Source organism: Choloepus didactylus, chromosome 10 (assembly GCF_015220235.1).
Source record: "Choloepus didactylus isolate mChoDid1 chromosome 10, mChoDid1.pri, whole genome shotgun sequence".
Lineage (NCBI taxonomy): Eukaryota > Metazoa > Chordata > Mammalia > Pilosa > Megalonychidae > Choloepus > Choloepus didactylus.
Genome location: NC_051316.1, coordinates 83,557,683 through 83,575,674, shown reverse-complemented (window position 1 = coordinate 83,575,674; position 17,992 = coordinate 83,557,683). Strand labels below are relative to the sequence as shown.

The following is a 17,992-nucleotide window of genomic DNA, read 5'->3' as shown; positions in this document are numbered from 1 at the left end:
GGAGGGAAGATGAGGACGGAGAGAGTGGAGTGTGAACAAGATGGGACAGGTGGGAGAGGGCTGGTGCACTGAGGAAGGGGACAGGTCAGTGGGCTGGGATGGCTGGAGGGGACGGATTGCTCAGGCCTGGGCCATCAGCAGCCCCCTCTCCATTTGTCCGGTGAGAGCTGAATGTTCCCCAATGCCCACAAGGCAAGCAACTGCACCTCTGCTGGGGAGCCAGGTGCTCTCTTAACTTGACCACCAGTCCTTCCACTGCATTTAGGGCAGCACCTCAAATGGCCATGTGAGCACAAGGGCTGAACCTGAAACTGTCCTCAAATGAGGCTTCAAGTATAGGGACCCCCCCCCCCAGGATGGGTCCTGCCCCCCAACTCGGCAGGGCTGGGCAGAGGCAGGGAGGTTGGGGAGCATCTCCAGGGCCCAAGCATGGGACAGACCCTGCTGGCTGAGCTCTGCCACCCCCAAGGCCATGGATTCAAGGAGGGCAGTGGGTCGAGGCTCCTGTGGCCTCCTCATTAGGAGACCAACACTGAGACCCAGAGAGAGCCTGGCCGGCCCCGGGGCTGCTCCCCGATGATCAGTGACTGAAGGGACCACCAGGCCAGCCTGTTGAGCCCTGCCATCTTTTGGCCTACCCTGGACTCCTGCTGACCAGACCCACCTTGGGCTGGCTGGTGGTCTGTCCTGGTGGCCTGGCCTCTGCCCTGGACGAGGGTGAAGGCCTCGTGTGCAAAGGCAGGGCCACGTGTGACCAGAGATCTGGGTGTAAGGCTGCTTCTCTGAGTGTGGGTGAGACTTACCGTGGGCATCAGACTGTGTTCTCGTGTGGGTGAGGCCAAGTTTCTGTCTGTGTGGCTGTGCCCTGCTGTGACAGTGTCCACATGTGACTGTGTCCTTGCGTTGGAGACTATGCCCTGAGTGTGACAGCATCTCTTTGTGTGTCTGTGTGCCTGTCTCACACACACTGTCCCCTTGTGTGTGAGACTGTGTCCTCCTGTGTCACTGTGCCCCTGGATGACCGTGTCATCCTTGTGTGTGCCTGTGATCTGTGTCAGGTGTTACATCCCTGGAGGGGGACAGTGTCCCCGTGTGGCTGTCTGTCTTGTGTGTGCTTGTTCTTTGTGGGTGACCTTCCTGTGTGTGTGGCAGCGTGAAGTTGTTTAGTTAGGACACCCAACTGGGGAACTGTTTCCGGCATGTGGTCCCCATGTGAGTCTGTGTGCGCAGGTGTGAGGGAGCCGTCAGCTCTGTCCCTCCGTGTTCTCCGTGTCCATGACCTCATCCTGTCTCTGTCTCTCATCCTGGCTTCTAACAACCTTTTCACAGCTGATTCCTTTGGAGCATTTGTCACCGTGTCAGGGCCAAGAACCCCATCCTCCCCCTGCTGCTTGATTTAATTTCTGAAATGGACAGCACATCAGTAGGGGCACCCACGGGGCAGGAGGAGAGCTGTCCGGAGACAAAGGATTAAATCACTGCCATCTTTGGAGCTGTGGCACGACTGTGTGTATGACTGTTGTTGTGTGGTTGTAGCAGTTGTGGCACAGTGTGATTGTCATGTCATCTTGCCCCCTCTGCCTCTGCACTGTGGCCTGTCGTTGTCTTCTGTCATTGTGCTGTCATTTCTGCTTCCCTACCATGCCCTGACAGCGTTGGTTTGTCACTGTGGCCAGGTTGTGTTTCCATTTCCTTTGTGGGGCAGATGAGGTGTGGTGGGGAAGTGTCCCCCCACCGTGGTATTTGTTATGCTCCTGGGTTGCTGTCTCCTCATCCGTGGCGCTCCCGCTCCCCATGCCGAGTCAGTGTCCGTTCTGAACAGTTGTTGGTCAGTGGTGGTGTAGCCTCTGGGGCCGTGACAGCCACACTCCCTCCCCAGCGGTCAGTTTTCAGCTTCCTCCTCAGGCAGCTGGATGCAAAGTCTCTGCTGGGGGGTGAGGGGAGGAGTGGCGGTGCAGGGAGAGGGGCTTGGCATGTTTCCTGGAAGCTCTAGGGTCTTGGAAGGGAGGCTGGAGGGGGGCTCCGTGGCAGGAGCCGGTGGGTCGGTGGTGGTGGGGGGTGCTCTGTGGCCTGAGCCTCGGACACTGGGCCCCTGGTCAGGGGAGGCCCCGTGCAGTCTCTGGTCCAGCCTCACAGCTGTGGCCTCCAAGGCCCCGGCCGCCGCCCTTCCGCCCGGTCATCCTCTGTTCGGCGGGTCCCAGGCCCCGCGGCCGAGTGGTCAGGGCTGGCTGGCTTTCCTGCTTCCCTCTGCTCCGAGGAGGATCGGATCGAGAGGCTCAGTGAGGGGCAGGACAGGGACAGGCGTTGTGGGGGGGATGGAGAAGACCCGGTGACACAGAGAGACCCCGGCACAGGGAGGCAGCAGACAGGGTCAGATGTTTCAGCACAGACACAAACAGTACTGGGAAGGGCGCTGCCATGGGGGCGGGCGGGGGTGGTGGTGGGGGACTGGGGCGGCTGCCTGGCCAAGGGGGTTCCCCACCCCCAGCAGTGTTAACAAGCCTAATTAAGAGGCCACTGGCCCAACTTAATTGGCTCGTTAACAGGAATCACCTCTGAAAATCCCCCAACTCAGCGGGGTGGCTCTCTGGAGGGGAGATGTGAAGAGTGTTAACGAGGGGCCCCGCGGCACTCCCCCCAGCCCCCCACCCCGCCCCACTACCCCTTCCCCACTCCTTTCTCCCCGCGCCCCTCCCTCCACAGAGCTGGCTCTGGCTGGGACCAGGGAAGCATCTGTCCTTCCAGGCTTGGGGGGGGGGCAGGATGAGGGGAGCAGGAAGGGGGTCCTATGATTCGTGTCTCCCTGGCTCTGCCTACCCCCCGTCTCTGCATCTCTGCTGCTGTCTGTGGATCTGCATCTCTGACTTTCTCTGTCCTGCTCGCCTCCCCCACCTAGTGCTGTCTCTACAGGTGCTCCCTCCCGCCCTCCCACCACCGGTCTCCTGGGCTCAGTCCATCACGCCTGGGTTGCCGAGGCCAGGGCTGGAGGTTTGCTTTTGGCTTTGACAGGCCCTCCTGGGGGCGAGCGAGGAATGGTGGTCAGAGTGCTCAGTCGCTCCCACACCCCCACCCGGGCCCCCGTAGTTCCTGCCTCTCGGAGTTGACAGCTACCAGGAGTTCCCTAGGGGGCCTGGCCGGGCGGAGACCCTGCCCGTTTTCCCTTTTGCTGCTGCCCAAGTGCTCGATGGTGGTGGGGGTGGGGTGGGGTGGGCTTGTCAGGGGGGCCAGAGGGGGAGAGAGGGAGAGAGGCAGGAAGAGAGATAGAGACAGGACAGAAAGATATAAAGATGGCAGAGAGAAAGTGATGGGGACAGACAAAGAGGAGTCCCAGGACTAGGGCCCCTTAGCAGCAGCTTGACTGGGTGGTAGAAGTTAGTGGCTGGGGCTGGGCCTGTTGGTTGCAAGAGATTAGGGTCACAGGCCGGGGGAGGGGGGTCAGGCAAACTTTTTAAAGGACCCAGGGACCAGAGGTAAGCTGGATTTTCACTGAGAACTGACCCCTCCCCATATTTTATACACACACACACAGAATCTCACATTCACACACACAGCTCTTGTACACACATACATACACATTCATATTTGGAGACATTCACATATCTGCACACTAGCACAGTCATGGAGAAGTTTTCACACGCATTATCACCCCCAGGACACTCACACAGTCAGACACACACTCTTGGGCTGGACTCTTCACACATGCGCAAGCACAGGCTCTTGTCTGTGCATATTCACCTGGGGGAGGCTGGGCAGGGCTGTGACCTGTGACTTTTGCCCTGTCCCCCCCTCCTCCACAGAGGCGCCCCACGTGCAGTACGAGCACCTGGGCTCAGACGTGACGCTGCCATGTGGGACAGCAAACTGGGATGCGGCTGTGACTTGGAGGGTGAATGGGACAGACCTGGCCCCTGACCTGCTCAACGGCTCCCAGCTCATGCTCCATGGCCTGGAACTGGGCCACAGCGGCCTCTATGCCTGCTTCCACCGCGACTCCTGGCACTTGCGCCACCAAGTCCTGCTACATGTAGGCTGTGAGTGTTGTTCCCGACCCCTCGTCCAGCCTCCCACCTCACTCAAGGGGGCTGTCAGTGAGGCCTGGCCCCCTGGCCCAGACCAAGTCCCCTTCCTGCCGGGAGGCAGCATTCTGACCCTTGCCCTCTACCTGTCCTAGCCAGCCTGCTGTTCTGACTTCTGAGCCCAGTCTCACCCACTGTGTCTAGACCCCTGGGCTTTTCTGATGTATCTCACTCCCCTGCAGATCTTTGTGGTCCTGTTCCCTGTGACAAGATGGGCAGAGAGGGGCAGGCAGGGCACGGCCCATCTTGGGCCCAGGTAGGGAGGGATCCTAGGTTGCCACGTCTGCACTGGCGTGCCTTCACCGTGCCTGCTCTTATGGGGGCTAGCCATAAGGGTCTCAGGAGGGAAGTGGGACATATGGTTATACAGGTACAGGGATGGGCAGTCTGGAGGCCCCATGGAAGGAAGAAGGCTTCCCGGAGTGGGAGGCACCAGAAACCTTGGAGGATTTGGAAGAGCCATTGAAAACTCTGTTTCTGGCAGATCGCTGAGTGTGACTGTGGGCCTCAGAGGCTGGGAGGGCATGAAAAGGCCCTGTGGGCTGGTGTTAATGGGGGGAGGGATGCCAGGGAGAGGACGGGGCAGATCATGATCCTGGACGCCGGAGGGGGCAGGGTCAGAGTCGTGTTCTTAAAAGATTCCTCTCACTATAGTTGAGAGAGGGCAGAGCCAGCAGAGGGAGAGCAAGGAGGGAGGCTCTTTCTGGGATCCAGGAGAAATGATCTCTCTAGGGCATGAAGTTGGGGAAAGCCAAGAGTGGGTGGTCAGACCTCCAGGGGTTGGTGATGGGTTGGAGGTGGGGAGGATGGCAGAGTGGAGAGCGGGAGGAGTTGAGACAGCTGGCAGGACCGATCGCTGATCGCTGCCATAGAGACAAAGCAGAAGGGTCAGTTTGGAGAAGATAGTGTATTCTGTTTGGACAGCGCCTCAATTTGGATTTCTCTAGAAGCAGATCCCAAGATGAGAATTTATTTGCAAGCAGCTTATCTGGCAGGTGACAGAAACACCTAAGGGAATAGAAAGGGACACACTAAAAGGAAGTTAAGTTAGCCAATAAAGAGTGATTTCTGGAGACTTGTTACCTCTGGGCGACTGGAGCTAAACCCACCAGAGCATAACTCAGAGTCAGTGCAGACTGTGCACCTCAGGGGCATCCTACCTGAGGGGCGAGGGCGCTGGAGTGTTTATTCACTAACTCCTGCCTGCCACTGGTTGAAGAAGTCTCCTGGGGTGGGAGTAGGGGTGCTTTAATTCCCCAGCACTTTTGGCCGGATGCCCAAGCAGGGGAAGTGAACTTTGGTGGCCAAAGAAAGATCTTAGGCAAATCATTGCAGAAGCTGTTAGTGGGAAGCAGGATAGGGAAGGAACCTGCAGCTGCACTGATCTCTGCTGTAGACACATTGGGTCAGGGTCCTTGGGGGACAACTGGGAGTTGGTAGCCAGTGGATCTGAGGGGCTGGGTCTCGGGGGAGAGGCTCAGGGTGAAGCTGGGAATTGGGGGTTGTCAGCATCAAGGTCATGGGAGGAGGTGAGGTGGCCAAGGGAGAGATTGTAGGGTGAGGAGAGAAGAGGACCCAGAATTGAGCCCTGAAGACCATCATGTGTAAGGGGTGAGTGGAGGGAAATGAACCACAGAGAGAGGAGGAGGAGGAAGCAGGCAGTTGTGGGGAGACCGGGTGAGTGTAAGTTGAAAGAGGGATTTGGAGAAGTCGGTAAGATAAGGTCATCAGTGCTGCTGGTGGGAGTGGGAGTGGGGGGTGTGTGCCAAGCCTGCAGCCACCAGCTCCAGCATCTGGGCAAGCACCTGGACCTCAGCCAGAGGTGCCCACCAACAGCGTGAATACTCTGAAAACAGCATCATGTTTCTTCCATTTATTTTCATCTTGAACTGAAAACTCAAGCTCCTCTAATTTGGGCGTGATTCACCCCACTGCCCAGAGATGGTTTCTCTCTTCCGCAGGAGCTACCTGGGAGACGCTAGAGGGACCTGGGAGCCAACCCTTGCCCCACTGTCGGGAGACTGGTGTGGACAACTGTGTGAATGTTAGTTTGAAGGATGGCTCAGGGTCCTCCACAAAACACTGAGCCCCCCAGTGGGCTGAGGGAGGGGTAGACATGTTTTGGTAGGGATGGACCCTTCCCCATGGAAAAGCTGGGGAGATGGGATTCGTAACTGAACCTCTGGGATGCAAGCCAAGGCGGAGTGACCCCTGCCGGCCAGCTTAAGAAATGCAGGAGCAGCCTAATGGAGTCCTCCCCGCTCTCCCAGGGTCCATCAGACTAGAGCACTCAGCCTAGCCCTGGGCCTTACAGTGGGAAAAAGGCCTCTTACTGGGGGCCGTGGAAGAAGGATGAGGCCATTTGCACCGCCACCCTCACCCAGTTTGGGTCCCCAAAGTCCTCGGGATGGACAAGGTTGGCAGCAGATGACTGGACCTTGGTGACTCTTGATTCCCATTTCTGATGACTTGACTTGATCTTCTTTGAGGAGAGGAATTGGATCTTAAACTAATGTGGGTACCCACTGGACATGCCCACTGCTGCCCTGTTGTGACCAGAGCCCAGACCTCTCGTATATATAGTGCTTGCCACCCCCCCAGGCCCTGGCTGTCGGAGGAGGGCTGGCCATGAATCAGCTGTAGCATTAGTATCAGGTACTTATCTCTTGTTGCCTCATTCCCTTCTGCAGACCTGGTCAGAGGAACAGGGGATATTAATCACGACAGTCTCAGCCACTTGATATTAGTAACAAGTGACTAGATTTGGCAATAGTCACTATCAAATTATCCTTCTCTCCAGCTCTCAAGAATAGGAGAAAGTTACCCCTGGTTTGTGGGTCATTTAAACCAAAAATTATTTACTGTTTATCCTAAACAAATGAGACTTTCAGGTTTCTATTTCCACGGGAAACTGATCATGGCCATATTCTTTTGAAAGTCCTCTTAGCCAGGCTGATCCCTGGCCTCCCCCCGGTCCCCCCTCCTGCCTCGGGTGCAGCAGAGCCCTGAGGAGTCTCTGACCCAGGATTCTGAAGGGCCCCCATGTTAGGAAACAGAATCACAGGCTTCCTTCTGGTAGCTTTCTTTTGTACTGCTGATTTAGCATTTTAAGCTAAAACAAGTCAGAGATTAAAATGATTTTTAAATGGACAGCTTCTTGTCCAGTTTTTAAAAATCTTTATTTCGTTGGCCAAGAAGTGAGACTCCAGACCCCCCGCCCTGGTCCTGCACCACTTTCCCCTCGGTCCTGTTCGGCTGGGAAGGAATGAGCAGGTAGAGGGTTGTGGTTGAAGAAGAAGGTGCCTGGGGAGAAAAGGCGGGTGGGAGGCAGGACGGGGGTGGCATCTGGGAGTCCAGAAGTCAGGTTGCCTCCCAGGATGCCACCAGATAAGGTCAGGGCAGTCCGTGGGCCTTGAAGGCCAGGCAGAAGGAGGCGTATGGGTGGGGCCGGGGCAGGGCTGGAGCTGGCAGGGTCACCCGGCCCCGCCCGGCCTGCTGTGGCCTGGCCGGGGGTATGGGCAGCCTGCCCCTCCTCTGCTCTGGGCCAGCGGGCAGGCCTCGTGTGTGCCGGGGGCTCCGGCCCAGGCGGGCTGGCGAGATGAGAGGAAAAACATGCGGTTTGGTGGGCTGGACATGGAAAAACAAGCCAATTAGGAGGAAAACAAACAAATCCCGGGCCAGAGGGGGCACACGCATGCATGCACATGCACATGCAGGCCTGCATGAGGCCCAGGGACTCGCTGCTCCAGACTGACACAGTCACTTGGGCATCTCAGTACCCTCCACGAGGGTCCGCTGTGGGGGCCTGGGCATCCAGGAGCATGCCGGTACCCCCAGAGCCTGATAGGTACACACTCAACATGCTCTCACAGTGTTGCTCACACAAGGGGACATGCTCGGAGTTCTGGGCACCGTCCCACAGCCACAGTTTGAAAAGCACACTCAGGCTTGAGCCCCATCTCATACGTGTCTCGTATGTGCAGTCCTGCTCCCCACTGTGTTCCACACACAATGGCACATTCACACACATGCACTCTCGGAGTCCCTCGGCCCTACAGCCTCACACACACATAGACGATCTCGAAATCAAACAGCCTTGCCCTGCGTCTCACACAGCAGCAGCCATCCAGGAACGCGTGCCCTCCGTCACCCACGCACATGCGTGAAACCTCACAGCTGACTGCCCATGGTCAGCCCCTCAGAGTTACCCGGGCAGCTTCACAATCGCAGCGTCTCAAAAGCAGCTTCTCCCCCGATCTACAACACACTCTCACAACAGGCCTGCCAGTCGCACACTGTCTCACAGCCTCACACTTCGTCCCCCACTGCACCCCCACCTCCGCCCACCCGGCCCCTCAGCTGGGCTCCAGCTGCAGCAAGTCACTCCTTTTCTTCCTTTTCTTTGTTTTTCTTTCCTCCTTTTCCCTCTGAGAAACCTGGTCCCTGTCAGGAAACCCAAGCCCTTCTCTGCTCAGGGCCCAGGGCCAGGCAGGAGTAGCCAGATGACAGGCAAAGCCCCTGCCCAGCCCCCCAGCCCCCGATGACCTGCCCAGTCAGGGAGGGGAGCCGGTTTGAGGGGGAGGTTTGAAGGGGATGCTGGTCTGCAGGGGGAGGACAGTCGGGAATGGAGGTGACTGGTCAGTGGGAGACTGGCCGGGGCAGGGGGCCTGCGAGTCCAGTGCCATGGCCTGCTCTGCCCTCTGAAGCGTCCGAGGTGACAGGGAGCTGACTCTGCAGGCTTCAGTCCTCCCCCTGTCCCCAGTGCCCTTCTCCTTTGAAGCTGGGGGTGAGGGGGGGTGGCGGGGCAGGCGGGGGGGGGGAGCGGAGACTTCTCTGCCGACCTCGGAATGTCCTTCCCTCCTGAGGCAGCTGCCAACTCTGGCCCGGCCTACAGGCCCCCACAAGGCACTTCCTGTGTCCTTGGCCGCCCCCCTCCCCACCCCCATCTGTGCCCCTGGGCAGATAGGGAAGGGACTTGACCCGAGAGCACACAGATTGAGCATGGGACCGACACAAAATGGACATGGGGCCAGGAAGGCCTCCCAGGGGAGGCAGCTGGTAACTGTCTGAGCAGAGGTTGCCCCTTGTGGGGGCTCAGCTGGGCCTCGGCTCCTCCCTGAAGGCCTGGGGAGTGGAGTTGACTCTGCCCCCAGCATTGCCCACTCCATCCGCTGCACCCAGGCTTTCCTGATGCCCGCCTGCCTCCTTCATCCCTTCTGCTGCAAAGCCAGGACTGGGCCCTGGGGGTTCTGCCCCAGCCCCCCACACACAACTTCTCTCATATTGGACGTGCACATGGAATCAGAATCACATACGATGACGTGTACACTATGGGCGGAAGCCTGCAGTTCCCCATGTGTCACTGTGACCACTCTACAAAGCAGAGACATGCACTCCCCGTTACTGTCCCTGACTTACTGGGCTGCCCCCCTCCCATTTCCTGTCCACCTGTCAGGCAGGGGGCGGAGGGAGGCACAGGAGGGAGGTGTCAGTGTCCCTGGAGCCACGGACGGACATTCCTTGCCTGGGTCAGATCACAGAAGGTGCCTCCTTCCAGGAACCTGAGCCGCCTATCCTCACGCCTTGCCCAGTGCCCGAGGGTGGGACAGCTGCAGCAAAAAGAGTGTGGGTAGACAGCAGAGCGGACTTCCCAAGTGTGTGTGTGTGTGGTCATGTGGGTGGGGTTTACTGCCAGCTCTGACTTGCTGTGTGATCCCAGGCAGGTCCCCATCCCTCTCTGGGCCTCCCTGTTGCAAGGTGAAGAGAGTTGCTAACGATGTACAGGGCTTCTTAAAGGGTCTGTGCCGGAGAAGCTGGGGCAGGGCTGGGGCTGGGGTGAGGCATGCCAAGGGAACAGCGGCTTCCTCTCAACAGGCACCTGTACACACACATACACACACATCCATGGACGTGCACTCTGAGAGCTGTGCACAGATTCACACAGTCATCCACGTAGTCTCTCCTTCGTAGGTACCCACATTCACCCACTGGGTGGTCACTCGTTCATGTGACCCACAGACATGCTGGTAATACGTATGCCCACACACCCAGGTGTATACACACACACACACACACGCACAGGAATGCTGCCAAGTGCTGTTGTTTCTGTGTAGTCACCAGGCCTGTCCTTGTGTTTCTCAGTCTTTACTGAGGGCCTCCCGAAGCTGTCACCACCAAGGGAAGCCTGGGGTGTCTGCTCTTCAGGAAGTGCATCCCGGTCACCCCAGCAACCAGAGGACCCAATAAAGGCCCCCCTCAGCCTCTGTCACATCTGCCTGCCAAGGCCCATCATTCTCTGGGAATTGACATGATGTGGCAGGAGAGGTGGGGTTGGGGCTGATTCCCCCAGGCAGCACCTCCATCCTGTGATTGATGAGCTGAGGCCCGCAGCCCCCTGCTCTCTGCAGTTCCCGCCTCCATCGAGCAGGTGGGGCGGGGGAGCTCCCTCTCTGAACAGCCCTTGTTTTTCTTTAATTAAACATCTGGCTCTCTGTGGCCTGGGAAGCCTCAGACCCTCGCTGACAGCCCCCCCCGCCAACCTCTGGCATCCCTGATGGGTTCGGTGGGAGGTTGAGGGGAGAGCTGGTGCTCTGGGGCCCACCTGTCCCCACACTAGTGCAGGGGACTGGGGGCTCTAAGAGTGCCCTGACCATGCTCTCTTCACCGCCAGTGCCGCCGCGGGAGCCCGTGCTCAGCTGCCGCTCCAACACTTACCCCAAAGGCTTCTACTGCAGCTGGCACCTGCCCACCCCCACCTACATCCCCAACACCTTCAATGTGACCGTGCTGTGAGTAGCTGTACCTGTGACCGGGTCCCAATCATGACCTCTGACCTCTTGCCTGACCCCCCCCCCCCCACACCCGCCACCATGTCCTCAGTCCAGACCCCTGCTCATCCTTGGGCTTGACCTTCCCCCAACCTCTGCCCCATCTGACCCTTGATGTTGGTAACGGTGCCTGGGCCCCACCCCTTCCCAGACACGGCTCCAAAATTATGGTCTGTGAGAAGGACCCGGCCCTCAAGAACCGCTGCCACATCCGCTACATGCACCTGTTCTCCACCATCAAGTACAAGGTCTCGATAAGTGTCAGCAATGCCCTGGGCCACAACGCCACAGCTATCACCTTCGACGAGTTCACCATTGGTGCGTGTGTGTGTGTGGGTTCTCTGCTGCATACTCCAGTGGATGTGTGGGAGTGGATGTGTGCCACAGGTGTACATGAGCATTGGTGGAGATGTCCACGTGTGCGGCAGGCACCCGCGGCACATACATGCCTGTGCACATGTAGATGTGGTGTGTGCACACATGTACACATGCATGCATATACGCGTGGCATGTGTACACCTTTGATCGTGTGAGTGAATGTCTTTTACCTGTGGGGACTGAGAGACCTCTGCAGCAGCTCTTCCCAGAGTCTCTCTGACTCCCAGAGCATGCAGGAGGGGGAGGGGGGGCAGGCTGGGCCAGACCCTTGTGCAGCTGCAGCTTCCAACCACCACCCCTCCCATGCTAATGGCTTCCTTACGGCTGGTGATGAATGAGGTGTCAGAGCAGGAGACAGGACTGGGACAGATACTTGCCCTCCCCCCCATCCCATCCTGCCAGTCTCTGCCTGCCCCTGCCCCTGACCTATTCCAGGCAGACCCTCTGCCTCTTCCTGTCCCATCCCAGCCAGACCCTTGCCTGCCCCTGCCCCATCCCAGCTAGACCTCCTGCCTGCCCTGCCTCATCCCAGCCAAGACCCCCTGCCTACCCCTGTCTCATCCCATCCAGAACCCCTGCCTGTCCCTGCTCCATCCCAGCCAGACCCTCTGCCTGCCCCCTGTTCCCCCCCCTACTCCATGGCTCAGTTCCCAGCCAGACTGTTTCTACACAAGCTGGGCCCTTAGGTGCTCCTATCAGGTCCTTAGCCCACCTCCAACCCAAATCTGCAACACCCATGGACTGTCTTTCAACATTGACCCACAGAGCAGTTTCAAACCCAGACTTTTCAAGGAAAGCTGGGTCTCAGTTTGAAACTGGAAAAGTTGAGGAGAAAAACCAGGCTTAAGGGAGTGTGTGCTGCTGGTGCAGGAGGGGGTGACCCAGGTGATGATGGGGTGATGGTGGTAATGGTGGAGGCATCATAGGCTTAGTGTATTGGGGTGCTGGTCATGATGAGGATGGGGTTGGGATAAAGGGACGAAGTTTGGGATGTTGATAGTAACCATAGTTGATAGTCATTGGTGACAACGGGGACATTTGAGGTGAAACTAATGAGATGGCTAGAAATGGCAATTGCCAGGATTGACAACAGAGAAGAGGGATTGGCAACCATGATGATGATGACAGCGGCTGGCGTATGAGAAGGTCGACATGATGGCCGGGGTTGGCGAAGTGGGGCTGTTCCCAGGGACCAGCATGGTAATGAAGCTGTGTCTCCTCAACAGTGAAGCCTGACCCTCCAGAAAACGTGGTAGCCCGGCCAGTGCCCAGCAACCCTCGCCGCCTGGAGGTGACATGGCAGACCCCCTCGACCTGGCCCGACCCTGAGTCCTTTCCTCTCAAGTTCTTTCTGCGCTACCGACCCCTCATCCTGGACCAGTGGCAGCATGTGAGTGCCCTGCCCTGCCCAGATCCCAGGTGCCTGGACCAGTGCCACAGCACAGGATGCACCCATATCCCAGGTGGCAGTAGCTCCAATGTGGGGCCTGAGGGCAGTCAGGGACGCTCTCTGCGGGGGAAAGGAGTCCTTTGTGGCTCTCCAGGGGATGGAGAGAAATGCTGGAAAGGTGATGGCAGGCAGTGTGGGCAGCATTTCTCTTCCCTTCCCTCTGGCTCTTGGCCTTGATCAGGCAGCTCCCTCTTTGCATCTGGCCCAGCTCCTGGGCCAGAGCTGGACTCAAGAGAAAGGATTGTTCCTATCCTCAAGGACTCACAGATGGGCTCAAGGGGTCAGGATCAGATAGTGGAGTCAAACTTGGTCCAGGATATAAGCTCAGGCCATGGCTCCAGGGCCACGTCAGGGCTCTGATGCCAGACCTAGCTGATGGCTCACCTTAAGGTTACCTGGACTGGGAACCAAGAGGTGGACAAGGGTCAGGCTCTTGCCTGGGATGCTGATCAAGCTACAACAGCTTTGGGGGGTAGGGCTGATTTGGGGTTGCCTCACATCAAGAGCCCTGCGCCCACAGGGTAGTGGGCACTCAGCTCTGTGGGCTAGGACAGGGCCTGGGAGGGTGCTCATGGGGCAGCCCAGGCTGCGTCCTGGGGTCAGCCTTACCCCCATCGCATCCACCAGGCTCCAGCTCCATCTCCTCATGCCCTGCTCCAGTCTGGCCTTTAAAGTGCGTAATTTGATTCCTGGGCGCCTGTCCGGGTTGCGGGCCTGGCCCCCACAAAGGCTGCTCACACGCTCACATGTTCCCTGACAGAGTCCGGAGTCCCTCCCGCCTGGCCAGCTGCCCGCGCCTAATGCATTGCTAATAACCAGGGTCTAGTTTCACAAGCCCCCCTCCCCCGCTAACGAGCTACAGGCAGCAGCCCCGCGCGGCGCGGCGCACACGCCTTGCAGTGGACCTGGCTCACCGCCTGCCGCACACACGGGAACATGCACGCACACACATGGCCCCCAGCAGGGACTGCGTTCCGCACACACGTGTGACTAACATGCCAGGACCGCGCACTGGCCTGCATCATGTGCAGAGCTGACCCACTATGTACGGACCAAGCAGTGTGCGGGCTCCATGACTACAACACCTGTGGCCTGTGGCACATCCTCGCCCTGTTCCATGTCTCATTGGCATTGGGGTTGGCTACATTTATGGCTCTTCTGAATGTGGGTTTTGCTCTGAACAGATTCTACTCTTCCCACATCCTTGAACTTGGAGACAAGCAGGTGTATGATTGGGAGGGGGTGTGGAGGGGGGAGCAGAGAGAAACATCCCTTGGATTTTCAGGAGGAAATGAGAGATTCAGAACAGGAATTGCACAGGAATGGGCACCAGGAGGTCTGGTGGGCACTGTCCCAGCCTGGACAAGGGGGTGGAGGGAGGTGAGTGCTGGGACCTAACATGGGTTCCCTGCCTCTCATGCTCTGGCCCTGCCTCAGCAGGGAGGCCTGGAGCATGTCTCATGTCTGCAGCAGATGGGATGGAGGCTCCTAGGCAGAGGCCAGCCACTAGGGAGCCGGCTGAGGAACCAGTCCCTGAAGGGGGTGGGTTAAGGGATTAGTGACAACCTAGCAAGATGGAGGGATGTGGCTGCTGGGGGAGCTTTGGGCTCCTGGGCCACATTCTTAGAGGCATGGTGCCCACTATGGGCTTCACCAATGAGGGGACCATTTGATTTGCTCCCCATGGCTCTCTCCTTTAGGGAAAGACAGATGTGGAAGTCTTAGGTGCAGAAACAAAGGAGGAGCCTGGAGGCTAAATCCTGGCCAGAGGGAGAAGTTGTTGAAGGATCTGGGGCTATCAGCCAGAGGGTTCTTTGCTGAGCAGAAAGGGGCTGTGGGAACCAGAGGTGGAACTGGGGCCTCAGCCCCAGGAGAAAAGCATCTCTGAGGCCCATCAATCTACTGGAGCTGGGAGTGGGACTTGCTGAGCCCAGGTCTGGGCCCAAAATGGTCCTGACCCTCACCCTCACCCTGACCTTTTAGCAGCACCTCCTGTCAGAGCCACAGACTGGCAGGAACTGGAGGAGGGGCTTCCTGTGCACACATGAATACATAGACACACGTGCACATGTCTTCACAGCCTACCTCACAGGTAGCCCAGACCCCATTTTTCTGGGGCAGAAGATTGGAGCAGGTACCAAGACAGCCCTGAAGCCAGACGTGGCCCAGAGCGGCCCCCTCCTCCGCCCCCGCTGGCTGCCCCTGTTTACGAGGCAGCTTAATGAGGCAGCGGGTGCCGCTGAGATGAACCAGAGCCCGGCCTGGGCTGGGGAGGGGCGCCGGACAGGCAGGCCAACCTGGGGGTGGCGCGGGGACCAGAGGACGGGGCAGCCCAGGAGGGGGTAGGGGCTGGGGCAGTGGCGATGCCTCCGGGAGGAAGCGGAGCGGCTGTCCTGCTGTCTTGCTGCCCTGGGGACTGTCCCTCATTTCTGCCTCAGGCAGTGTGGTCATCACACCGAGGCCTTCCTGAGGTGGAAGCCCAAGTTGGGCCGGGCTAGTGGGTGCATTGGGCATCTGGGAACCCCGGCTCTGAGCTGGAACCTCTGATGAGTGACAGTGCTGGCTGAAGCCTGGGGCTTCCCACATGCTGTTAGTCCTCATTGCAACCCTATGAGACAGATAGGGCCAGTGTTACCGTTTGGCGGATGAGGGTACCAAGGGCACACGGAAGTTAAGTAACTTGGTCACCCAGCTAGTAAGTGCCAAAGCCAAAATTTAAACTTGGGTAACCCGGCTCCAGTGCCTGTGTTCATAACCTTACTAAATTGCTTTGCGATGAGAGGAGAGTGGCATAACACCATCCCCTCTGTTATCCCATCACTCTTGTCACCTCTAGGCTGGGACTGAGGCCAGGACTCAGGCTGGGGGTGGAGGGAGGTGGAGGAGCTGGGACAACAGAGTAGGACACTGAGCAAAAGGGTCCTTACTTTCCCCGGGGGTGTCTAGTCTCCTTAACGATTGATTCCCCTCCTCTCCTTCCAGACGTCGTCCCTCCCTCTGGAATGTCCTCCTGAGATGTGTCTCTCAGGAGTATTTTCACTGTCTCCTCTCTCCCCCAGGGAAGTCCCCATACCCCCGGGGTGTCTTCACTCTCCTCTCCCTGAAGTGTTCTCGCTTCCTCCGGGGGTGCCTCACTCTCCCGACCCTGGGGTGTCCTTTCTCCCCCGTGTCCCGCGGTCTGGCTGCAGGTGGAGCTGTCGGATGGCACAGCGCACACCATCACGGATGCCTACGCCGGCAAGGAGTACATCATCCAGGTGGCGGCCAAGGACAACGAGATCGGGACATGGAGCGACTGGAGTGTGGCTGCCCATGCCACACCCTGGACGGAGGAGCCCCGACACCTCACCACTGAGGCCCAGGCCCCAGGTGAGCCCACCCCCACCTCCCAGGTTGCCTGGCTCTATCCTGCTCCCTCCAAACGCCTCTCAGGACTTGGAGCCTCTGTTCCAGTGGTCTCCACACCTTCTGTCTGTCCAACCCCTGCTGCTCCTGGTCCTTGCTATCTGGACATTCTTGGTAGGAGTCTTTGGGTGGTTTATAATCTGTGAGCCTTGGAAAGCAGGATCTGTCGGACGGGGGAGGGCAACATGGAAGAGAGTGCAGGGGTTGTCTGATGAGGGAGGCAGTGCTGGTCTGAGGCAGGAAGCAAGGACATCGTGCCGCATGAGCCCCCAGATCCAGGTGGGGCCCTAGCCCCGGCCCTGCCCTGAGTGTCCCCCATGCTCCCCAGAGACCACGACCAGCACCAGCAGCTCACTGGCCCCCCCGCCCACCACGAAGATCTGTGACCCCGGGGAACTGGGCAGCGGCGGAGGGCCATCAGCACGCTTCTTGGCCGGGGTCCCTGTCACTCTGGCCCTGGCAGCTGCTGCCACCACTGCCAGCAGCCTCCTGATCTGGTAAGTCGAGTGGGGCTGGGTGGCAGACGGAGCCGGAGGGGACCCTCCTCCCTCACAGCCCCTCGCGCTGTCTCTCCAGAGCCGGCATCACGAGGACTTGCTGGAAGCAGCTGCAGAGGAGCAGGAAGCCAGAGTGGAGCCCACAGACCCCGGGTCCTATTTTGCACACGGGCAGGAGGACCTTTTGCATTCTCTTCAGACACAATTTGTAGAGACCCCGGCAGGCCCGGGCCTGCCGCCCCCTAGCCCCGCCACACCAAGCCGGCCCTCCTGCCTCCCCCCAGAGGGGAGGGCCATGCAGCTAACCCACCCACCAAAGAACCCCCCCCTCGCCCTGCCCCCTTGGGCTGGACCCTCCAACGCCAGCGACTCCCAGGAGCCCCTGGGGGGCCTGAGGGGAGCCCCTCACATCCACAATCTCTCCTCCTGCCCCAGCCTCCTGTCTGTCCCAGGGTCTCTATTGCCACCATCAGATTATAAGCTCCTGACGCTAGGGGGACCCAGCCATCCCCTTCCCCCCAGCGCCCACACTTTTCAGTCCCCCCACCACTCTCCCTGTTTTGTACGACCCTCCCCTGGCCCCTTGTCCCCACAGTATTTAATGCCCTGTCAGTCCCTTCTAGTCTGACTCAATGGTAACTTGCTGTATTTGAATTTTTTATAGATGTATATACAGGGGTGGGGGTGGGGGTTAGGGGGTTCTCATTAAACGTCACCATTTCATGAGTCCTTGGAATAGACTTTGGGAGGGAACCCCTCTGCCAAGGACCCCTTCCCTTCCAGGCCTGGAAGAGGGAAGAAATCAGGGTTGGGGAGGTTGAGGAGAGGGTTCAGCTTTCAGGCAGATGTGGGTGGAGGGCGGTTCTCCCTGCTTCTTAGGGGATGAAGCTTCTCTGGAGATTGGCCCAAACCCCTCCCCAAAGCCCAGGGCCACAGAGGCCACAGAACACAAGGTTGCTGCCAGGGAAGGAGTGGTGGGGTATGAGGGGTCCCCGTGGGGCCACTCCCACGTGGGGGTGTCCGGTAGTCCTGGAGGCTGCTGAAGTGCTGCCGGGGCAGAGGCCTTTCAAGGGTGCTCTCTGGAGCCACTTTCCATGAGTGCCCAGGCTTGGGTTCTACCCACAGGGTAGAGGTAGAAGGTGAGGAGGCCAGGCCTCTTCCATGGGGCGGGGTAGGGGGATAAACTCTGCTAGCCAGGAGATAGAGTCCAGGGGTTCTAGCAGGTCAGACCCTGAGCCCAGCCGGGGGCCTGGGCCTGGACAGGCAGGGAGGCTTCCTGGGGGAGGCTGCTTGGACCAGGATTGGGGATTTGACTGGAATTCAGGAACACCAGTTTTACCTGGATTGGATGAAAGCTAG

General features: G+C 58.8%; 1 protein-coding gene across 3 annotated transcripts in view; it reads left to right on the top strand.

The window, feature by feature from the left end:
• Window positions 1-17,338, top strand: part of CNTFR (ciliary neurotrophic factor receptor) — a 37,874-nt gene extending 20,536 nt beyond the window's left edge. For all 3 annotated transcript variants that reach the window (XM_037798386.1, XM_037798384.1, XM_037798385.1), the window contains 7 exons: window positions 3,798-4,031; window positions 10,747-10,864; window positions 11,055-11,221; window positions 12,508-12,671; window positions 15,920-16,100; window positions 16,465-16,633; window positions 16,713-17,338. In XM_037798386.1, the coding sequence (XP_037654314.1) occupies window positions 3,798-4,031; window positions 10,747-10,864; window positions 11,055-11,221; window positions 12,508-12,671; window positions 15,920-16,100; window positions 16,465-16,633; window position 16,713 (1,034 nt within the window). In that variant the 3' untranslated portion in view covers window positions 16,714-17,338. The remainder of the gene's footprint in view (window positions 1-3,797; window positions 4,032-10,746; window positions 10,865-11,054; window positions 11,222-12,507; window positions 12,672-15,919; window positions 16,101-16,464; window positions 16,634-16,712) is intronic.
• Window positions 17,339-17,992: the final 654 nt, after the last annotated feature.